This window comes from Pongo pygmaeus, chromosome 1, assembly GCF_028885625.2.
Source record: "Pongo pygmaeus isolate AG05252 chromosome 1, NHGRI_mPonPyg2-v2.0_pri, whole genome shotgun sequence".
NCBI lineage: Eukaryota > Metazoa > Chordata > Mammalia > Primates > Hominidae > Pongo > Pongo pygmaeus.
In genome coordinates this window covers 168,184,274-168,201,876 of record NC_072373.2, presented here as the reverse complement: position 1 = coordinate 168,201,876, position 17,603 = coordinate 168,184,274, and the positions used below count along the sequence as shown (strand labels likewise).

Genomic DNA, 17,603 nt, shown 5'->3' with positions numbered 1-17,603 from the left:
TTTTAAAAACAATAAATATATCTTATCATCACCTTGTGCTTAAAATTATGGGTGAGATAGAAGAGTTTGCCCTATTTGGCTAATTAGAAGAAGGCAGGTAGCCGACTGTGAAAAGGAAATGTCTTCCCATCATGATGAGTTGAAGACTGACCCTGGTGGGCAAAAAAAAGATTCCATTGCCAAACATTTTTACATCCAGACCCATTTAAAAAAATCAGGATCTTGTAGGAACACAGATTTCCTTCTGAGCAGTTACAAAATAGGGAGATCAATGCCTTCTTTTGAGCGCTAAGGAGAATAAGCTGTTGACTTAATTCATAGAAAGTGAGTTCATTAAGAGAGAAATCTAGCTTTGGGGCCACCAAGCGTCTTTTTTTAAAATGACTTTCCCCCAAACCAGGAAGAAATTTCCTTACTCCGCAGAGGAAAAAATACTTGCGAGATCTTTTCCTCAGCCAACTAAGGGAACACAGCCAGGCAAAGTGTACTTTTATAAACGTCTTGGGGCCGGGTGTGGTGGCTCATACCTGTAATCCCAGCACTGGGAGGTCGAGGCGGGCAGATCACTTGAGGGCAGGAATTCAAGACCACCCTGGCCAAAGAGCCTGGTGAAACCCTGTCTCTACTAAAAATACAAAAATTAGCCGGGCATGATGGTGGGCTCCTGTAACCCCAGCTACTCAGGAGGCTGAGGCAACAGAATCACTTGAACCTGGGAGGCGGAGGTTGCAGTGAGCTGAAATTGCACCACTGCACTACAGCCTGGGCGACAGAGGGAGACTCCTCAAAAATTACAATACAATGCAATAAAGGTCTTGGCAAACACATCTTTCTGAAATTTTTTAAAGGCAAAAGTTATAATATGCTGTACTTCCTCAGTTCTGATTAGTTATCTATTATAGTACCGTTTATTTAAATCATATCCTTTAAGGAACAGTATAAAAACACTCCTTTAAATGTATATAGCCACTGTGAAGTATACTGAGATCTACAACTTACTTTGAAATGAATTTTTTTTAAAAAAAGATGAGTGATGAATAGATAAATGACTGTGATAAAGGAAATATAGCAAAATACTCATTGTGAATGAAATCTAGGTGCTATTTATATGGATGTCTATTGTATAATTCTTTCACCTTTTCTATATATTTGAAGGTTTTCATATTTTAGGAATTAAAATATTAAACAACTTTCATCACAGAGTTAAGAAAATGGACCAAATTATAATTTATGAACTGATAACAGTGATCTTAGACTTAGCTTAAAATTTTGATGCGGAATAATTTGGTAGAAAAAAAATTCATTATTTGCAATATTGTTGTCTACATAAGAAAGGTCCTTCACTATGTATACAGTTTTTGTTGAACAGCCACTAGCCTTAAAAGACTACACAGTATTAACCTCACATATTCATTTAAATGAATAGAGGGACAGGTAATGGAGATCTAGCAGATTGGACTAAATTATTACTGATTCTAGGAAAATCTTTGAGAAAAAAATGTTACATATCCCTAAAACAAGCCTTTTTCCCTTCAGATTTGGTGCTTTTTTCCCCACAATTGAGGGTTCTATTTTGGCAGGTTTCTGCTAATCAAGGTCTTATTATACTTGTTTTAGCAAAATACATAATACATTTTGGATAGTAAGGTTGACTGTAACCCCACATGAAACATAGTGCCCATTAGCTGACTATATATACATAAACACTATGTGGCAACCTAGAAAAATGGTTTTGATTTTATGTGGAGCAAGAACAGCTGAAATGATTGTATGGTCTCCTCCTTGGTGATTGAAACCATATACAAAAGCACATATAATGGAGAAACAATGGAGGAAATGTCTAAATGGGATTGGGTTGATGTAGTAAGAGAAGAGTGTCGGTGATTTTTGTTTTCTTTCTTGGCCTCTTCACAAGTTTCTGTTAGATGGTTATGGTGACATCAGTAATTGGCACACTAATGGATAAGTATGCATTTTGGGGGTCAAGTCAGTGTCTGCACACAGGTGACCCCTGGGTCTTTCTTTCAGGGTAGTCAGCAGAGCGCACACAGCAGCTGTCATCCCTCCTTCGCTCCTGTCATCACTGGCCTGCAAAACCTGGTTGGCACAAAAAGAGTTTCAGATCCTTCCCAGAAAAATTCAGGTATTACACGGACACACCCAGAGCAAAACTATCCTGTTACCCAAATTTAAAAAAAAAAAAAAAAAAAATTGTTTTTTAAAAACCGGTCTTCTTTAATATAAATGTTTTTTAATTGTTTGAGCTTGGCCGCATAAGCTGAGCTTTCTGAAAGGCCTGTTCTGAAGGTAGGAAAGCCATAGAGATTCCTTCAGTGGTGGCCAGGCATGGTGGCTCACGCCTGTAATCCCAGCGCTTTGGGACGGCTGTGGTGAGTGGATCTCCTGAGGTCAGGAGATGAAGACCATCCTGGCTAACCCCGTGATACCCCGTCTCTACTAAAATACAAAAAAATTAGCCGGGCGTGGTGGCACACGCCTGTAGTCCCAGCTACTCAGGAGGCTGAGGCAGGAGAATTGCTTGAACCTGGCGGGGGTGGTGGAGGTTGCAGTGAGCCAAGATCGTGCCACTGCACTCCAGCCTGGGTGACAGAGCAAGACTCCGTCTCCAGAAAAAAAAAAAGAAAGAAATTCCTTCAGTGGCACAACACAAAGCACCTGAAAAACAGAAAAGCAGAAAGCTGGAGTGCGTGGTAAAATAAAATTATTTACAAAGAGAAAATTAATAAATTATAGGTCACTGGAGAAAGGTCAGAAGTGTGTATACCTTCTATGGGAAAATTGGGCCAGTTAAAAGAAAAAAAAAAGTGTGTATATCCTTGGGGGCAGGGTGGGACAAGGGGTCCTTTTAAGTCTTTTGTTGAATGGAGGGTTATCTTTGATTAAGGTAGAAAAAAATGTACAATGAAACACAAATGACTCAGCCGGGCCCGGTGGCTCATACCTGTAATCCTAGCACTTTGGGAGGCCGAGGCAGGCGGATCACCTGAGGTCAGGAGTTCAAGAGCAGCCTGGCCAACGTGGAGAAACCTCGCCTCTATTAAAAATACAAAAATTAGCCGGGCATGGTGGTGCATGCCTATAATCCCAGCTACTCGGGAGGCCGAGGCAGGAGAATCGCTTGAACCCAAGAGGCAGAGATGGCAGTGAGCTGAGATCGAACCACTGCACCCCAGCCTGGGCAACAGAGTGAGACTCTGTCTAAAAACACACACACACACACACACACACACACAAATGACTCGTCCTCCAAGCATTTACTCACCATGTTCCAGGCAGCTGCTGCTATATAGCCCATCAACTTTTGTCAGACCAAATGATTATGGCCACATTGATCTCAAACAGAGAGCACTTCTTTAAAATAGAGGACACAGCAGGCCGGGCACGGTGGCTCACGCCTGTAATCCCAACACTTTGGGAGGCCGAGGCAGGTGGATCACTTGAGGTCAAGAGTTTGAGACCAGCCTGGCCAACATGGTGAAACCCTGTCTCTACTAAAAATACAAAAATTAGCCAGGCGTGGTGGCAGGCGCCTGTAATCCCAGCTATTTGGAGGCAGAGGCAGGAGAATTGCTTGAATCTGGGAGGCAGAGGTTGCAGTGAGCTGAGATGGTGCCACTGCACTCCAGCCTGGGTGACAAAGTGAGACTCTGTGTCAAAAAAAAAAAAGAGGACATTGGCCCCTGGTGAATTGGCTACCAGCTTGGATGCTGAGAAGGGTACAATACCTGCTTGCTTTAGTGTCTTCTCTTGAAAGACCTGGAAAATGAAACAATTTTTTCATGGGACAATATTATATCCTAAATATATTATTTTTAAATATTAAAAAGTAAATTGTGTTGCTTCTTTATAGGCACAGATATGGAACCAAGGACTGTTGAGATAAACAGGGTAAGTCAGTCATTTTGCTGTATATATTTTTCTGGTTTGTGTTGGATTTGCTCTAAATGTACATTTTCCCCAATACAGTTTATTGGATTGTAAGTGTGCTCTTTCAAGTTACTGAGATAAAAATGTGGTCTAAATAACATCAATAAATAGACTTAGAAAAGTACAGTAGAGCACAGAGATGACCTCTATGAATTTTTTGGCAAATCTCATCCACTATATTCTGTGCCTGTGTGTAAGTTTTATTTTTATTTATTTATTTTTTCAATCTTAGTCTTTTAACCTGTACATGTAAAGTTTTATAAAACAAAAATGGTATCATGTGGCACATACTAAATAAGTATTTTTTGAGAGCACATAGTATGATTTTTATCAATTTCATAGTACTCCATCTTATGAATGTGCTATAAGTTTCTTTTTTTTTGAGACAGAGTCTCGCTCTGTCACCCAGGCTGGAGTGCAGTGGCGCGATCTCGGCTCACTGCAAGCTCCGCTTCCCAGGTTCACGCCATTCTCCTGCCTCAGCCTCCTGAGTACCTGGGACTACAGGCGCCCGCCACCACGCCCGGCTAATTTTTTGTATTTTTAGTAGAGATGGAGTTTCACCGTGTTAGCCAGGATGGTCTCGATCTCCTGACCTTGTGATCCACCTGCCTTGGCCTCCCAAAGTGCTGGGATTACAGGCGTGAGGCACCGTGCCCAGCCAAATGTGCTATAAGTTTCTTAACCAGTTTCCTATTATTGAACAATTAGCATATTTCTCAATTTTTGCTATCTTTTATAGTAAAACATCTTTATATTTTTGCCCAAATCATGAGTAACTTCCTCAGGATTAATTCCTAGAAATGAAATTTTGGGGTCAAAAGCCAAGCTTGTTATTAGAGGCTTTTGTACATGTTGCTAAATTCCCCTTTTGAGAAGATTATGTAAGATGTATTTCAGTTCATAAATTTGTCGAACCCTGATTTTCAGACTCCTGTGTGATGATATCTAATGAAAGTAGACTCTTTTTTTCTTTTTCTTTTTCTTTTTGAGGTGGAGTCACTGTGTCGCCCAGGCTGGAATGCAGTGGCGCAATCTCAGCTCACTGCAACCTCCACCTCCCAGGTTCAAGCAATTCTCATGCCTCAGCCTCCCAAGTAGCTGAGACTACAGGCACGCACCACCACGCCCGGCTAATTTTTGTATTTTTTGTAGAGATGCAGTTTCTCCATGTTGGCCTGGCTGGTCTCGAACTCCTGCCCTCAATGGATCCGACCACCTCAGCCTTCTGAAGTGGTAGGATTACAGGCATGAGCCACCAGGCCCGGCTGAAAGTAGACTTTTATTTTGCTCACTTTGACCTAAATGAGGGGTTCAAGAAGAAATAATGACCCTGTTGTAATCATGGTAATCCGCTGCAGTAAAGTGATATCCAGCATAACTTACTTCTCTAGATTTAATGATGCCTCTGTTTGAAGACATTCGACCATTTATTAGCTCCATTAGTTTGCTAGATCTGCAGTTATAAAACGCCACAGACTGGGTGGCTTAAACAATGGGAATTTATTTGCTCACAGTTCTGAAGGCTAGATCCAAGATGAAGGTGTCTGCAGGTTTGGTTTTTCTTGAGGCCCCCCTCCTTGGCTTGCAGATGTCCGCTTTCTTGCTGTAGCCACACGTGGCCTTTTTTGTGTGTCACTCATCATCCCTGGTGTCTCTCCTATGTCCTAATCTTTTCTTATAAGGACACCAGTCACATTGGACTAGGGCACACCCTGGCCTCATTTTAAAGGCTCTATCTCCAAATACAGTCACATTCTGAGGCTCTGGTACTTGGGGCTTCAACATATGAATCTTAGGGGGACCCAATTCAGCCTGTACATTAGCTGTACAACTGGGTGTGGTGACTCATACCTGTAATCCCAGCATTGTGGGAGGCCGAGGTGGCAGGATCACTGAGCCCAGGAGTTTGAGACCAGCCTGGGCAACATGGGGAAACTCTGTCTCTACAAATAATTTTTTTTTAAATTAGCCAGGCATGGTGGTGCATGCCTGTGGTTCCAGCTCCCAGCTATTTGGGAGGCTGAAGTGGGAGGATCGCTTGAGCTCAGGAGGTTGAGGCTGCAGTGAGCCGTGATCATGCCATTGCACTCCAGCCTGGGTGACAGAGTAAAACCCTGTCTCAAAAAGAAAAAAAAAAAAAAAAAAAAGCCGTTAGCTCTATAATAGTTAGCAAGTCAACCTCAATTTTCTCATCTGTAGAATGGGGGTGATAACACTAACTTACCTCAAAGGTAAATATTATTGTGTGGATTACGTGAGGTCGTGAATGTAATGTCTTTAGCATAGCACCTAGCGCATCAGGAATGCCCAGGAAGTGGCTTCTGTTGTTATTAGCTACAGCTTTGACTAAATCTGCCTTATTTGTTCCTGGTATTTTTCCAGCAGAGTAACAACTCAAATGTTCCTATGATGGGGAAGTTAAATGTACCAACAGTATACATAATTATAGATAAATTAAGGAAACATCATGATGGATTTAAACAAAGCCAAAAAATTATTGCATAAACTTCTCCTCTAAGATTTCAAAAATAATACTCTTTTATATTTCTTTAGTCATTTCAGCCACTTGTTTTTACAGGTTTTTGTAATAAAGCCTGCTCCTACCTACCCTGTTCTACCACACGTGATCCAAGCAGAAATTTCTTTCTTTATTTTTCCTGAGACAGAGTCTCGCTCTGTTACCCAGGCTGGAGTGCAGTGGTGCAATCTCGGCTCACTGAAACCTCCACTTCCCAGGTTCAAGTCATTCTCCTCCCTCAGCCTCCCAAGTAATTGAGATTACAGGTGCGTGCCACCACGCCCAGCTAATTTTTTGTATTTTCAGTAGAGACAGGGTTTCGCCATGCTGGTCTGGCTGGTCTCAAACTCCTGACCTCAAGTGATCCACCAACCTCATCCTCCCAAAGTGCTGGGATTACAGGAGTGAGCCACCATACCCAGCCTCTAAACTTCTGCTATGCTGGTTTGGGTCTGTCCCACACATATGTAGCCTGAGAGTTCTGTGGGTTCACAAACAGAATTGAGGATTCGTTTTCTTCAGCTTCCTCTTCTCTGCTTTTCTTCTCTTTCCCTCTTTTTCTTGATTCTTCTGCCCAGAAGGATGGAATTTCTATCTGAATGTTAGCATTCACCATACCTTTCCAGCTCCTTGACTGGGAATCACCTTCAGGGTACAGCTGCCGGGAAAAAAAATAAAACTGGGAACTTCCCCCGCTGCTGCCATTTCTCCAAGTTTTGACTCTCCACCACACTTTATTTGGTTTCTTTTTGTTTCAGAGGCCACAGGTAGTTGTTTTTTACATTTTGACTAGACATCTTGATTGTAACCAGCAGGAGAGATACTCTGTCACGTGCCTATGCTGCCATACCAGAACTGGAACTTGTCATTTGTTCTTTTAGTGATTTTAAAAATATTAACCCTATGATACTAATGTGGGGAAAAAACTGGACTAGAGCCAAGCCTCTTCACCAGAGTCTGTCTTGGGGAACATTTTCAGCCACATTTTATGTCTGTCTTCAAACTGTTGTCACTACAGTGGGTGTCCTCTCAGATCCTTTGTTTTAACGCAGTCTTTTAAAGCCAAATGTGTTTGTTCACACCCAGAAGAGCATAGTATGTGTGGCAGTTTAATCATAAACACCATATGAGAACATACTTGCCAAGTCTGCATCAGAATTGGCCACTAAACTAAGGAGCTGCATAGGGTGTTGTGTGTGTGTGTGTGTGTGTGTTTAATTTACTCCTGCTATTGCCTTTTATTGAGCCTTTTCTGTAGGTCATGACTGTGCCATACTATCTCATTTAATGCTCAGAGCAACACTGTCAGGTATGTAGTATTCTTCTCATTTTATACATAGAGATGGAGACTTTAAGAGGTAGTCAGCCTAAATAACAAACAGAGAGGCTCTCTAAAGGAAAATGGTGTTTATTCAGGAATGGGAATATGCGGGCCATAGTAGACTATGTGCATATTCAGGGAGGTAAGGAAAATAAAAGGTTTTAGAGGACAAAATGAGAAATATATAATTATTTTGAGATAATTATCCTTGGCTACAAAGATTAATAACAGGGGTGACACACAGCCCAAGGCTGGACAGGCATCTGCTGGACAGATGCACTTGTAGAAGTATTTTTTTATGAAAGGTTGTGATGTCCTTCCTGCAGAGTTGTGGTTTTTGCAGTCTTTTGTAATAATTTTTGTTATCAGGCATACAAGCCTGAGAACCCTTTCTTCATAGCCTTTCGAGGATCTATTGGTAAGGAATTTTTTTTTTTTGTCACAAATGACTCCATTTTGATTCTGACAACTTTCACAAGGTTAAGTAACTTCCCCCAAGACCCCACAGCTAATTAAGAGCTAGAGCTGGGGCCGAGCAGGGTGGCTCACGCCTGTAATCCCAGCACTCTGAGAGGCCAAGGCGGGTGGATCACCTGAGGTCAGGAGTTCAAGACCAGCCTGGCCAACATGGTGAAGCCCTGTCCCTACTAAAAATACAAAAAATTAGCCAAGTGTGGTGGCGCAAACTTGTAATCCTAGCTACTCAGGAGGCTGAGACAGGAAAATCGCTTGAACCCGGGAGGCAGAAGTTGCAGTGACCTGAGATCGTGCCATTGCACTCCAGTCTGGACAACAAGAGCGAAACTGAAAAAAAAAGAGCTAGAGCTGTCTACTCCAAAGCTTCCACATTTAACTCCTGTGTTATCCTGGCCTCCTACCTCATGGAGGGATTTTGTTCAACAGCTATCTGGAGATAGTCAGTTTGTGGCTCTTTATTAAATATATAAGCATTATGTTTTCTTCCTTTTTTAGGAGCTCAGTGATGCCCTTGGAATCAGTATTGCTGGAGGAAGAGGAAGTCCCTTAGGAGATATCCCTATATTTATTGCCATGATTCAGGCTAGCGGAGTGGCCGCACGGACACAGAAGCTTAAAGTAAACGAGAGAACTGGTTGAAGGACTAACAACATGTGTTGGGGTGGGAGAGGAAGTTGCCCTGGGCACCTTGTTTAAAGTTGGAATTCCAGTAGCCATCAGAGACCCAGGCTGAGGGCAAGATGCATTAGAGAAGCTTTATACCTTTAGAAATTCATTAGGTCCCCAGGCACATAAAAATATTATTTGTATCAAAGCTTCTCGATAAAAGAAGAAATTGCAGCCCCTTTGCAAACCCTCCTTTACCCTTTTAAGCACCTCATTCCACCCAAAATCAGCTCTCAACGGAGAGACATTTGACCTTAGAGTCTTCCCTCAATCAAAAGAATCACTATTTTTATGATTTCTCCCCCTTGTTGCCCCTTAATCTTAACTTTAGTAGAAAAATAAAGCAGAAAATATTTGGCTTCCTCATTAGAACTTTATTGAACAGTTAATGTGTACACCTCGCTATTAATGGCAAATGGATGTATGAAACACCACCATTACCAAAATACAAAAGTGGCCTACTGTGCCTTTTAATAATCAGATGTGACCCCCTTCTTGTTGCTCTGATTTGTCTGTATTTGGGGAAAGCCAAAAAAATTCCTCATGCTTCTTGAACATGCATACACAGTAGTAACGCAGAATCCCCACAATAGCCACAAATGGGAAATAGGACTCGCAAAGAATTTTAAGCATTCTTCTCAAATTTAATTTTTCTTAATGATAGTGATTTTCTGTCACTTTTGTACTTCCAGGTTGGAGATCGGATTGTCAGCATTAATGGGCAACCTTTGGATGGGCTGTCTCACGCGGATGTGGTTAATCTGCTGAAGAACGCCTACGGGTGCATTATCCTGCAGGTATTGCGATCAATGGAGCACGCAGCTGCGCGAGGCAGATAAGTGGCATGCAAAAAAGATTGAGCGTCACTGGCAGTAGGCATCGCCACGTCACTGGCAGTAGGCATCGCCACCCAGCAGGGTGCTTGCTGATGTGAATTATAAAGGTTGAAAGCAAGAAATTATTATTTTTATTCAGAAATTCTTTAATGCCACCCATACAGGCAGTGAGCATGATTATATGAAAGCATAACAAGGGGAGAAAAATTACTCTCTGCTTCACATGATAAATCAACACGGCTTTTAGTTTCCAGTGTTCTTTTGTAAATCAGAGTTTGTAAGGAATAAGAAATGATTTCTTTTCTTATGCCCAAAGACTGTTACTGAATTGCCCAAGTGCTGTTTCTTCTTTTCCCCTTAAAGGAAGAGGAAAAATACAATGGTCTTTTTCCTTTAGCATAGATTGCCAACACTGTTAAATTCTTATGCATAGCAGTCATCAACCAAGACAGACAATTGTTTATCAGCTGTGGTCTCCAGCTGTATTGTTCAGAGGCACAAGGAAATATACCAGGATGTAAAAGCAAAGTGTGCTGTTAATTACCCCTGCTTATATTTTAGCCCTTCAAATGTCTCTGAGATTGACACCATGCAGTGACTGAGAGGCAGCATACTGGCAGTGAGTTTCATTAATGAGTTTCCCCAGAAATGTATGCTTACCATACGTCTGCAGAGGTAAAATGGTTTATAGGTGGCCATGCGTGGTGGCCCATGCCTGTAATCCTAGCACTTTGGGAGGCTGAGGCAGGCAGATCACCTGAGGTCAGGAGTTCGAGACCAGCCTGGACAACATGGTGAAACCCCGTCTCTGCTAAAAGTACAAAAATTAGCCAGGCATGGTGGTGGGCGCCTGTAATCCCATCTACTCAGGAGGATGAGGCAGGAGAATCACTTGAACCTGGGAGAAGGAGGTTGCAGTGAGCCAAGATTGCTCCACTGTACTCCAGCCTGGGTGACAGAGTGAGACTGTCTCAAAAATAAAATAAAATAAAATAAAATAAAATAAATTAGTTTATAGGTATAAAGAATAAAGCCCACCATTTACTACTTTAGAGAGAGGGCCAGCTAGCCACTCATCATTCTAGCCTTAAAATAAGAAGTTTGGGCTGAGTGCAGTGGCTCACACCTATAGTCCCAGCACTTTGGGAGGCTGAAGCAGGAGGATCACTTGAGGCCAGCAGTTCAAGACCAGCCTAGGCCATAGCAAGACCCCATCTCTACAAAAAAGTTAAAAAGTTAGCCCGGCGTGGTGGTGTGTGCCTGTAGTCTTAGCTACTCAAGAGACTGAAGCAGGAGGATGGCTTCAGCCCAAGAGTTGGAGGCTACGGTGAGCCACTGTTGTGCCACTGCATTCCTGCCTGGGCAGCAGAGTGAGATCCTGGCTCAAAATAAATAAAAAATACATAAGAAGTTCAAATTGAAAAACCATTACATAGCTGGGCACAGTGGCTCACGCCTATAATCCCAACACTCTGGGAGGCCAAGGCAGGAGAATTGCTTGAGCCCAGGAGTTTTGAGACCAGCCTGGGCGACATGGTATGATACCCCATCTCTACAAAAAAAAAAAATAAATAAATAAAAATTTAATTTTAATAATAAAAAAAGTAGAAAAAAAGAAAAACTGCTGGGCACGGTGGCTCACACCTGTAATCCCAGCACTTTGGGAGGCCGAGGCGGGTGGATCACGAGGTCAGGAGATTGAGACCATCCTGGCTAACATGGTGAAACCCCATCTCTACTAAAAATACAAAAAATTAGCCGGGCGTGGTGGTGGGCGCCTGTAGTCCCAGCTACTCGGGAGGCTGAGGCAGGAGAATGGCGTGAACCTGGGAGGCGGAGCTTGCAGTGAGCCGAGATGGCACCTGGGTGACAGAGCAAGACTGTCTCAAAAAAAAAAAAGAAAAAGAAAAACCATTACATTTGGGAGAAGCAATTTGTGGTGTTTAACATCTCTGTGGTGTATGTCCAAAGTGTCCAAACAGACATTTAAAAAGTAAGTGGCTTTCAGTATGTATGAGGGGTATAATGAAAATCCTGTCAGTTTACTATCACACTAGTCTTTAAGTTAAAATTTTAAAAGAAAGAAAAGAAAATCCTGTCATTAATTTCAAGGGAGTTTATGTGATAGGCCAAATATTATTAAATTATTTGGGTCCCTGATTTTCTATTGAACACAAACCAAAACACTGTGCGGACTGGGCATAGAATCTGCTTCCCCTCAACTCCTGGTCCTCACTTTCAGTGGAAACCTACACAGTTACCTGTATTTCTTCCTCCACCCTACAAATCCTTTGCTTTCTGAAATGGGTGGCTGTGCTTGCTCATCCTTCACATTATGCTGACCCCTAGAGGCAGTACAGTGCAGCTCTTCAGTGCGGAGCCCAGGACTTTGAATTACAAAGACCTTAGGAGGATCCTACTTCAAATGGTAACTGACCAGAAAAAAGTCCCTCTCCCTTAGCAAAATCTAGTATTATTGATATTTTCACGCATAGATATAATTTGTTCAGCTCTGTGTTCCTCACAAATAAATAAGAAGACACAATTAGCCAGGTGTGGTAGCGCATGCCTGTAATCCCAGCTACTCAGGAGGCTAAGGCAGGAGAATTGCTTGAACCCGGGAGGTGGAGGTTGCAGTCAGCCAAGATCACCCCATTGCACCCCAGCATGGGCTACAAGAGTCAGACTCCATCTCAAAAAAAAAAAGCACATAGAAACTAGCTGCTCGGAGGATGAGGCAGGAAGATCACTTGAGCCCAAGAGTTTGAGGCTGCAGTGAGCTATGATTATAGCACTGCACTCAGCTTGGGCGACAGAGTGAGATCCCAGCTCTAAATAAGTAAATGATAACATTATGTAACTATAATGTCATAATAATAAAAACCAATATAACCAAACATTAGGATGAATGAATTATTATTTTATTTTATTTTATTTTTTTGAGATGGGGTCTCGCTCTGTTGTCCAGGCTGGAGTGCACTGCAACCTCCGCCCCCCGGGTTCAAGCAAGTCTCCTGCCTCAGCCTCCCAAGTAGCTGGGACTACAAGCATGCACCACCATACCTGGCTAATTTTGTATTTTCAGTAGAGATGGGATTTCACCATGTTGGCCAGGCTGGTCTCAAACTCCTGACCTCAAATGATCTGCCTGCTTTGGCCTCCCAAAGTTCTGGGATTACAGGCATGAGCCACCACGCCCGGCTGAATGAATTATTAGTAGCATGGGGATTTGTGGTGTTTTGATAGAAGGAAAACGTGAGTTAAATCTTTATCTTCCACAATAAGAAGTGATTAGATATCAAAAATTTTTAAATCAAGAAATAGAAGTAAAACTGTTATTTAAGAATATGGAAGCACAGCCTGGCCAACATAGAGAAACCTTGTCTCTACTAAAAATACAAAAAAGTAGCCAGGTGTGGTGGTGCACCTCTGTAATCCTGTCTGCTCAGGAGGCTGAGGCGGGAGAGTCGCTTGAACCCCAGGGGCAGAAGTTGTAGTGAGCCGAGATCTCGCCACTGCATTCTGGCCTGGGAGACGTGAATATGGAAGCAAATACTAGGAGAAACGGCTGAAAGTAGTTGCTTTTAGGAAGTAAGAATCTGTAATGGGGGTAAAGGAGCAAGGACTCTTTCATTAAATACTATAGAATCATTTTGACTTTTAAAATTATATAAATGGGCCGGGTGCAGTGGCTCACACCTATAATCCCAGCACTTTGGGAGGTCGAGGCTGGCAGATCGCTTGAGCCCAGAAGTTTGAGACCAGCTTGGGCAACATGGTGAGACCCCGTCTCTACAAAAAAATACAAAAATTAGTCGTGCATAGTGGCATGCACTTGTAGTCCCAGCTACTGGCGAGGCTGGGGTGGGAGGATTGCTTGAGCCGGGGGGTCAGAAGTTGCAGTGAGCCAAGATTGTGCCACTGCACTCCAGCCTGGATGACAGAGTGAGACCCTGTCTCAAAATTTAAAAAAAAAAAAAAAATTACATAAGTGAATAAGTGTGATTTTTTTTAAGAGAGATAAAAAGTTGTTGGAAAGTATTAGAACTACAGAGGATTGAGTAGATTTTTAAAACATAGGAAACAAGTAGAACTTAAAAATGATGTAACAGTTAAGTGGAAGAGTTTGGCAAGCTAAATTTTCATCTCTTAGAGTATGGAGTCAGTGGACACCAAGATAGTAGATTTCAAAATAGGCATATAAGAATATTATTTAGCTTATTCTTTAGAATTAAAAAGAGAAAAGTTCAGTGTGCTTCTAGGGAGGGCAACTGTTGAATTTTTTTTATCATGTACTGTACTATTTAATTTTTTATTATGTACACACAAAAAAGAAATATTTAGAAAAAATAGAATATGGCCAGGTGTGGTGGCTCATACCTGTAATCCCAGCATTTTTGGGAGGCCAAGGCAGGTGGATCACTTGAGGTCAGGAGTTTGAGACCAGCCGGGCCAACATGGTGAAATCCCATCTCTACTGAAAATACAAAAAGTAGCTGGGTGTGTTGGCACGCACCTGTAGTCCCAGCTACTTGGGAGGCTGAGGCAGGAGAATAGCTTGAACCCGGAGGGTGGAGGTTGCAGTAGCTGAGATTGCACCACTGCAGTCCAGCCTAGTCGAGAGTGAGACACTGTCTCGAGAAAAAAGAATAGAAAAGAACCAAGAATATAGGTCCATTTGAAAAGCAGCTAAACAGATTTGAGTAGAATGGTGCTTCTCAAACTTTAGCATGCTCCGGAAACACCTGGAGGGCTCCCCCAGCATTTCTGATTTTGCGGGAGTGGCATGGGATTCAAGAATTTGCATTTCTTTTCTTTTTTTTTTTTTTTTTTTTTGAGACAGAGTTGCGCTCTGAAACCCAGGCTGGAGTGCAGTGGCACAATCTCGGCTCCACTGAGCCTCCACCTCCTGGGTTCAAGCGATTCTCCTGCATCAGCCTCCCCAGTAGCTGGGACCACAGGCACCCACCACCATGCCCAGCTAATTTTTGTATTTTAGTAGAGACAGGGTTTCACCATGTTGACCAGGCTGGTCTCGAACTCCTGACCTCAGGTGATCCACCTGCCTTGGCCTCCCAAAGTGCTGAGATTACAGGCGTAAGCCACCGTGCCCAGCCAATTTTGCATTTCTTCTAACAAGCTCCTAGGTATTGGTGATGCTGCTAATTCAGATCCCATGCCTCAGACCCAGTGGAGTAGAGCATTATTTAGGGATGAATAAAGTTCTCCCCATGTTATTCTCTTCATCTGAAACACCCTTCTAACCCTACTCTTGTCTTTTTTTTTTTTTTAGAGAGAGACAAGGTCTTATTATTGGCCTCTAACTCCTGCACTCAAGAGACTGTCCCACCTCAGCCTCCCAAAGTGCTGGGATTACAGGCGTGAGCCATCGCACCCAGCCCTCTCTCTTTTTTTTTTTTTCTTTTTTCTTTTTGAGATGGAGTTTTGCTCTTGTTGCCCAGGCTAGAGTTCAATGGCGTGATCTTGGCTCGCTGCAACTTCCACCTCCCAGGTTCAAGCGATTCTCCTGCCTCAGCCTCCTGAGTAGCTGGGATTACAGGCATGTGCCGCCACGCCCAGCTAATTTTGTATTTTTAGTAGAGACAGGGTTTCACCATGTTGGTCAGGCTGGTCTCGAACTCCTCACCTTAGGTGATCCGCCCACCTCGGCCTCCCAAAGTGCTGGGATTACTGGTGTGAGCCACCATGCCCGGCCTCTTTTCTTTATAAATTTTGGAAAATCCTTTGTTTAGAAACTCTCCATCCAAGAATAGGGAGTGCCTGGATGTTGATGTCCTTCCAGACCATGGTTCTCCAAAGCTGGAGAAATCTGTGTCTGTGCCTCAGGTGCAGGGCCTCGCTCAGAGCAGATACCTCCTCAGTGCTGCTCACATGGAGTTGCTGAGCCATTCCAATCAAGCTGAAGGACATGAACTAATAGGGAACAAATCAGCACAGTTACCAATGTAGTCCAGAAAAATTCCAGTAGGGGAGGAAGATGGATGGCTTACCCAGGGTTGGAAATGGAAAAGGTGTGTCATTGAGGGTGCAGAGCAGGCGTGTCATGGCCTATGTGAGTATCACTAAAGGAATGATCTGCTATTAGGTCTTTACCTTAGTTGCATAATAAAATCACAGATTTTAATACCTGTTCCTGGGCCCCACCCCAGAGGTTCAGACTTAATTTTTCTGGGATATGGCATGGACATCAGATGATTTTAAAATTTCTCGTGTGATTCTAATATGCAGTCAGGGGTAAAAAAAAGTAGTCTACAGGGTTTGCAAATAAAAAGCCAACTAATGCTTAGGCCAGGTGTGGTGGCTCACGCCTGTAATCCCAGCACTTTGGGAGGCCGAGGTGGGGGGATTGCTTCAGGTCAGGAGTTCAAGACCAGCCTGGCCAACGTGGTGAAACCCCCTCTCTACTAAAAATATAAAAATGAGCCAGGCATGGTAGCACATGCCTGTAATCCCAGCTACTCAGGAGGCTGAGGCAGGAGAATTGCTTGAACTCGGGAGGCAGAGGTTGCAATGAGCTGAGATCGCGCCACTGCACTCCATCCTGGGTGACAGAGCGAGACTGTCTCAAAAAAAAAAAAAAAAAAGCCAAATTAATGCCATGAAGAGAGTGATAAACTGCAGGAAAAGGACAAAGACCTAAGGTTTGAGAATTGAAATGAAGACCTAGCCCAGGTTAGGTAGCAGAGGTAGGCTGTAGTGTCAGGAAGTCTTGAGTTTGAATCCTTTTACTAAAGTCTAACCTTCTATTCCTCTAAAACAGGGACTGTGGAGCTCCTTTCTTAAAAAGGTTGCTCTGAGGATTAAATGAGGTGTGATGTAAAGTGTCTAATAAATACAATGTGTTGCAAATGGTAAATACTAAGTGGTATCTTATTACTTTCATTGTAATAACATAGGCTTGAAGATAGAGGATACTAAAATTCCTTTATAAAATCCTGGAAGTGGAGTGGTTTTCCAGGTGGCATTTGAGGTGTGTGCCACTAGGTGGTGATGTGGCTGGAAGAAGTCAGTTTGCCCTTTTCGAATTTTACTCCAAGTGCTTCACACTTCAGACCATTAGATTTTTTTGTTTTGTTTTGTTTTTTTTGAGACAGAGTTTCGCTCTTGTTACCCAGACTGGAATGCAATGGTGCAATCTCTAGCTCACTGCAACCTCTGCCTCCTGGGTTTAAGTGATTCTCCTGCCTCGGCCTCCTGAGTAGCTGAGCTGGGATTACAGGCTTACGCTGCCACGCCCGGCTGATTTTGTACTTTTAGTAGAGATGGGGTTTCTCCATGTTGGTCAGGCTGGTCTTGAACTTCTGACCTCAAGTGATCCGCCCATCTCGGCCTCCCAAAGTGCTGGGATTACAGGTGTGAGCCACCACACCCAGCCTGATCATTAAATTTTTAAGACACATAAAAATCAATATATTCTGGTGTCACTAAAATCAGGGTCACTAGATTCTAGACAGACAAAAACTTTAAGCAGCTGTGCTTTCTATTTCAGTAAGTTACACCAAAGGCCAGGCATGGGCTTTTTGTGTGTGTGTGTGTGTGTGTGTGTGTGTGTGTGTTTCTGTAATGTGTCCCCATCTTAAGATGCCAGCTTTCTCAGGGATCACCTTAACTTTACAGCCTTCCTGTTTGTTTTCAACATGTGTGCACCGTAGGTTGAGGGTCCAGCTGTAAGTGCTGAGGATTTTTATGTTTTGCGTGTGTGTGTGGTGTGTTGTTTTTTTGAGACGGGGTCTCACTCTGTCCCCCAGGCTGGAGTACAGTGGCAAAATCATGGCTCAGAGCAGCCTTGATCTGCCAGGCTCAAGCGATCCTC

General features: G+C 43.0%; 1 protein-coding gene across 9 annotated transcripts in view; it reads left to right on the top strand.

The window, feature by feature from the left end:
* PATJ (PATJ crumbs cell polarity complex component) overlaps positions 1-17,603 on the top strand; it is a 424,767-nt gene that overhangs the window by 380,627 nt on the left and 26,537 nt on the right. For all 9 annotated transcript variants that reach the window (XM_054484672.2, XM_054484719.2, XM_054484700.2 and 6 more), the window contains 4 exons: positions 2,029-2,143; positions 3,872-3,909; positions 8,763-8,885; positions 9,626-9,730. In XM_054484672.2, coding sequence (XP_054340647.1) covers positions 2,029-2,143; positions 3,872-3,909; positions 8,763-8,885; positions 9,626-9,730 — 381 coding nt within the window. The remainder of the gene's footprint in view (positions 1-2,028; positions 2,144-3,871; positions 3,910-8,762; positions 8,886-9,625; positions 9,731-17,603) is intronic.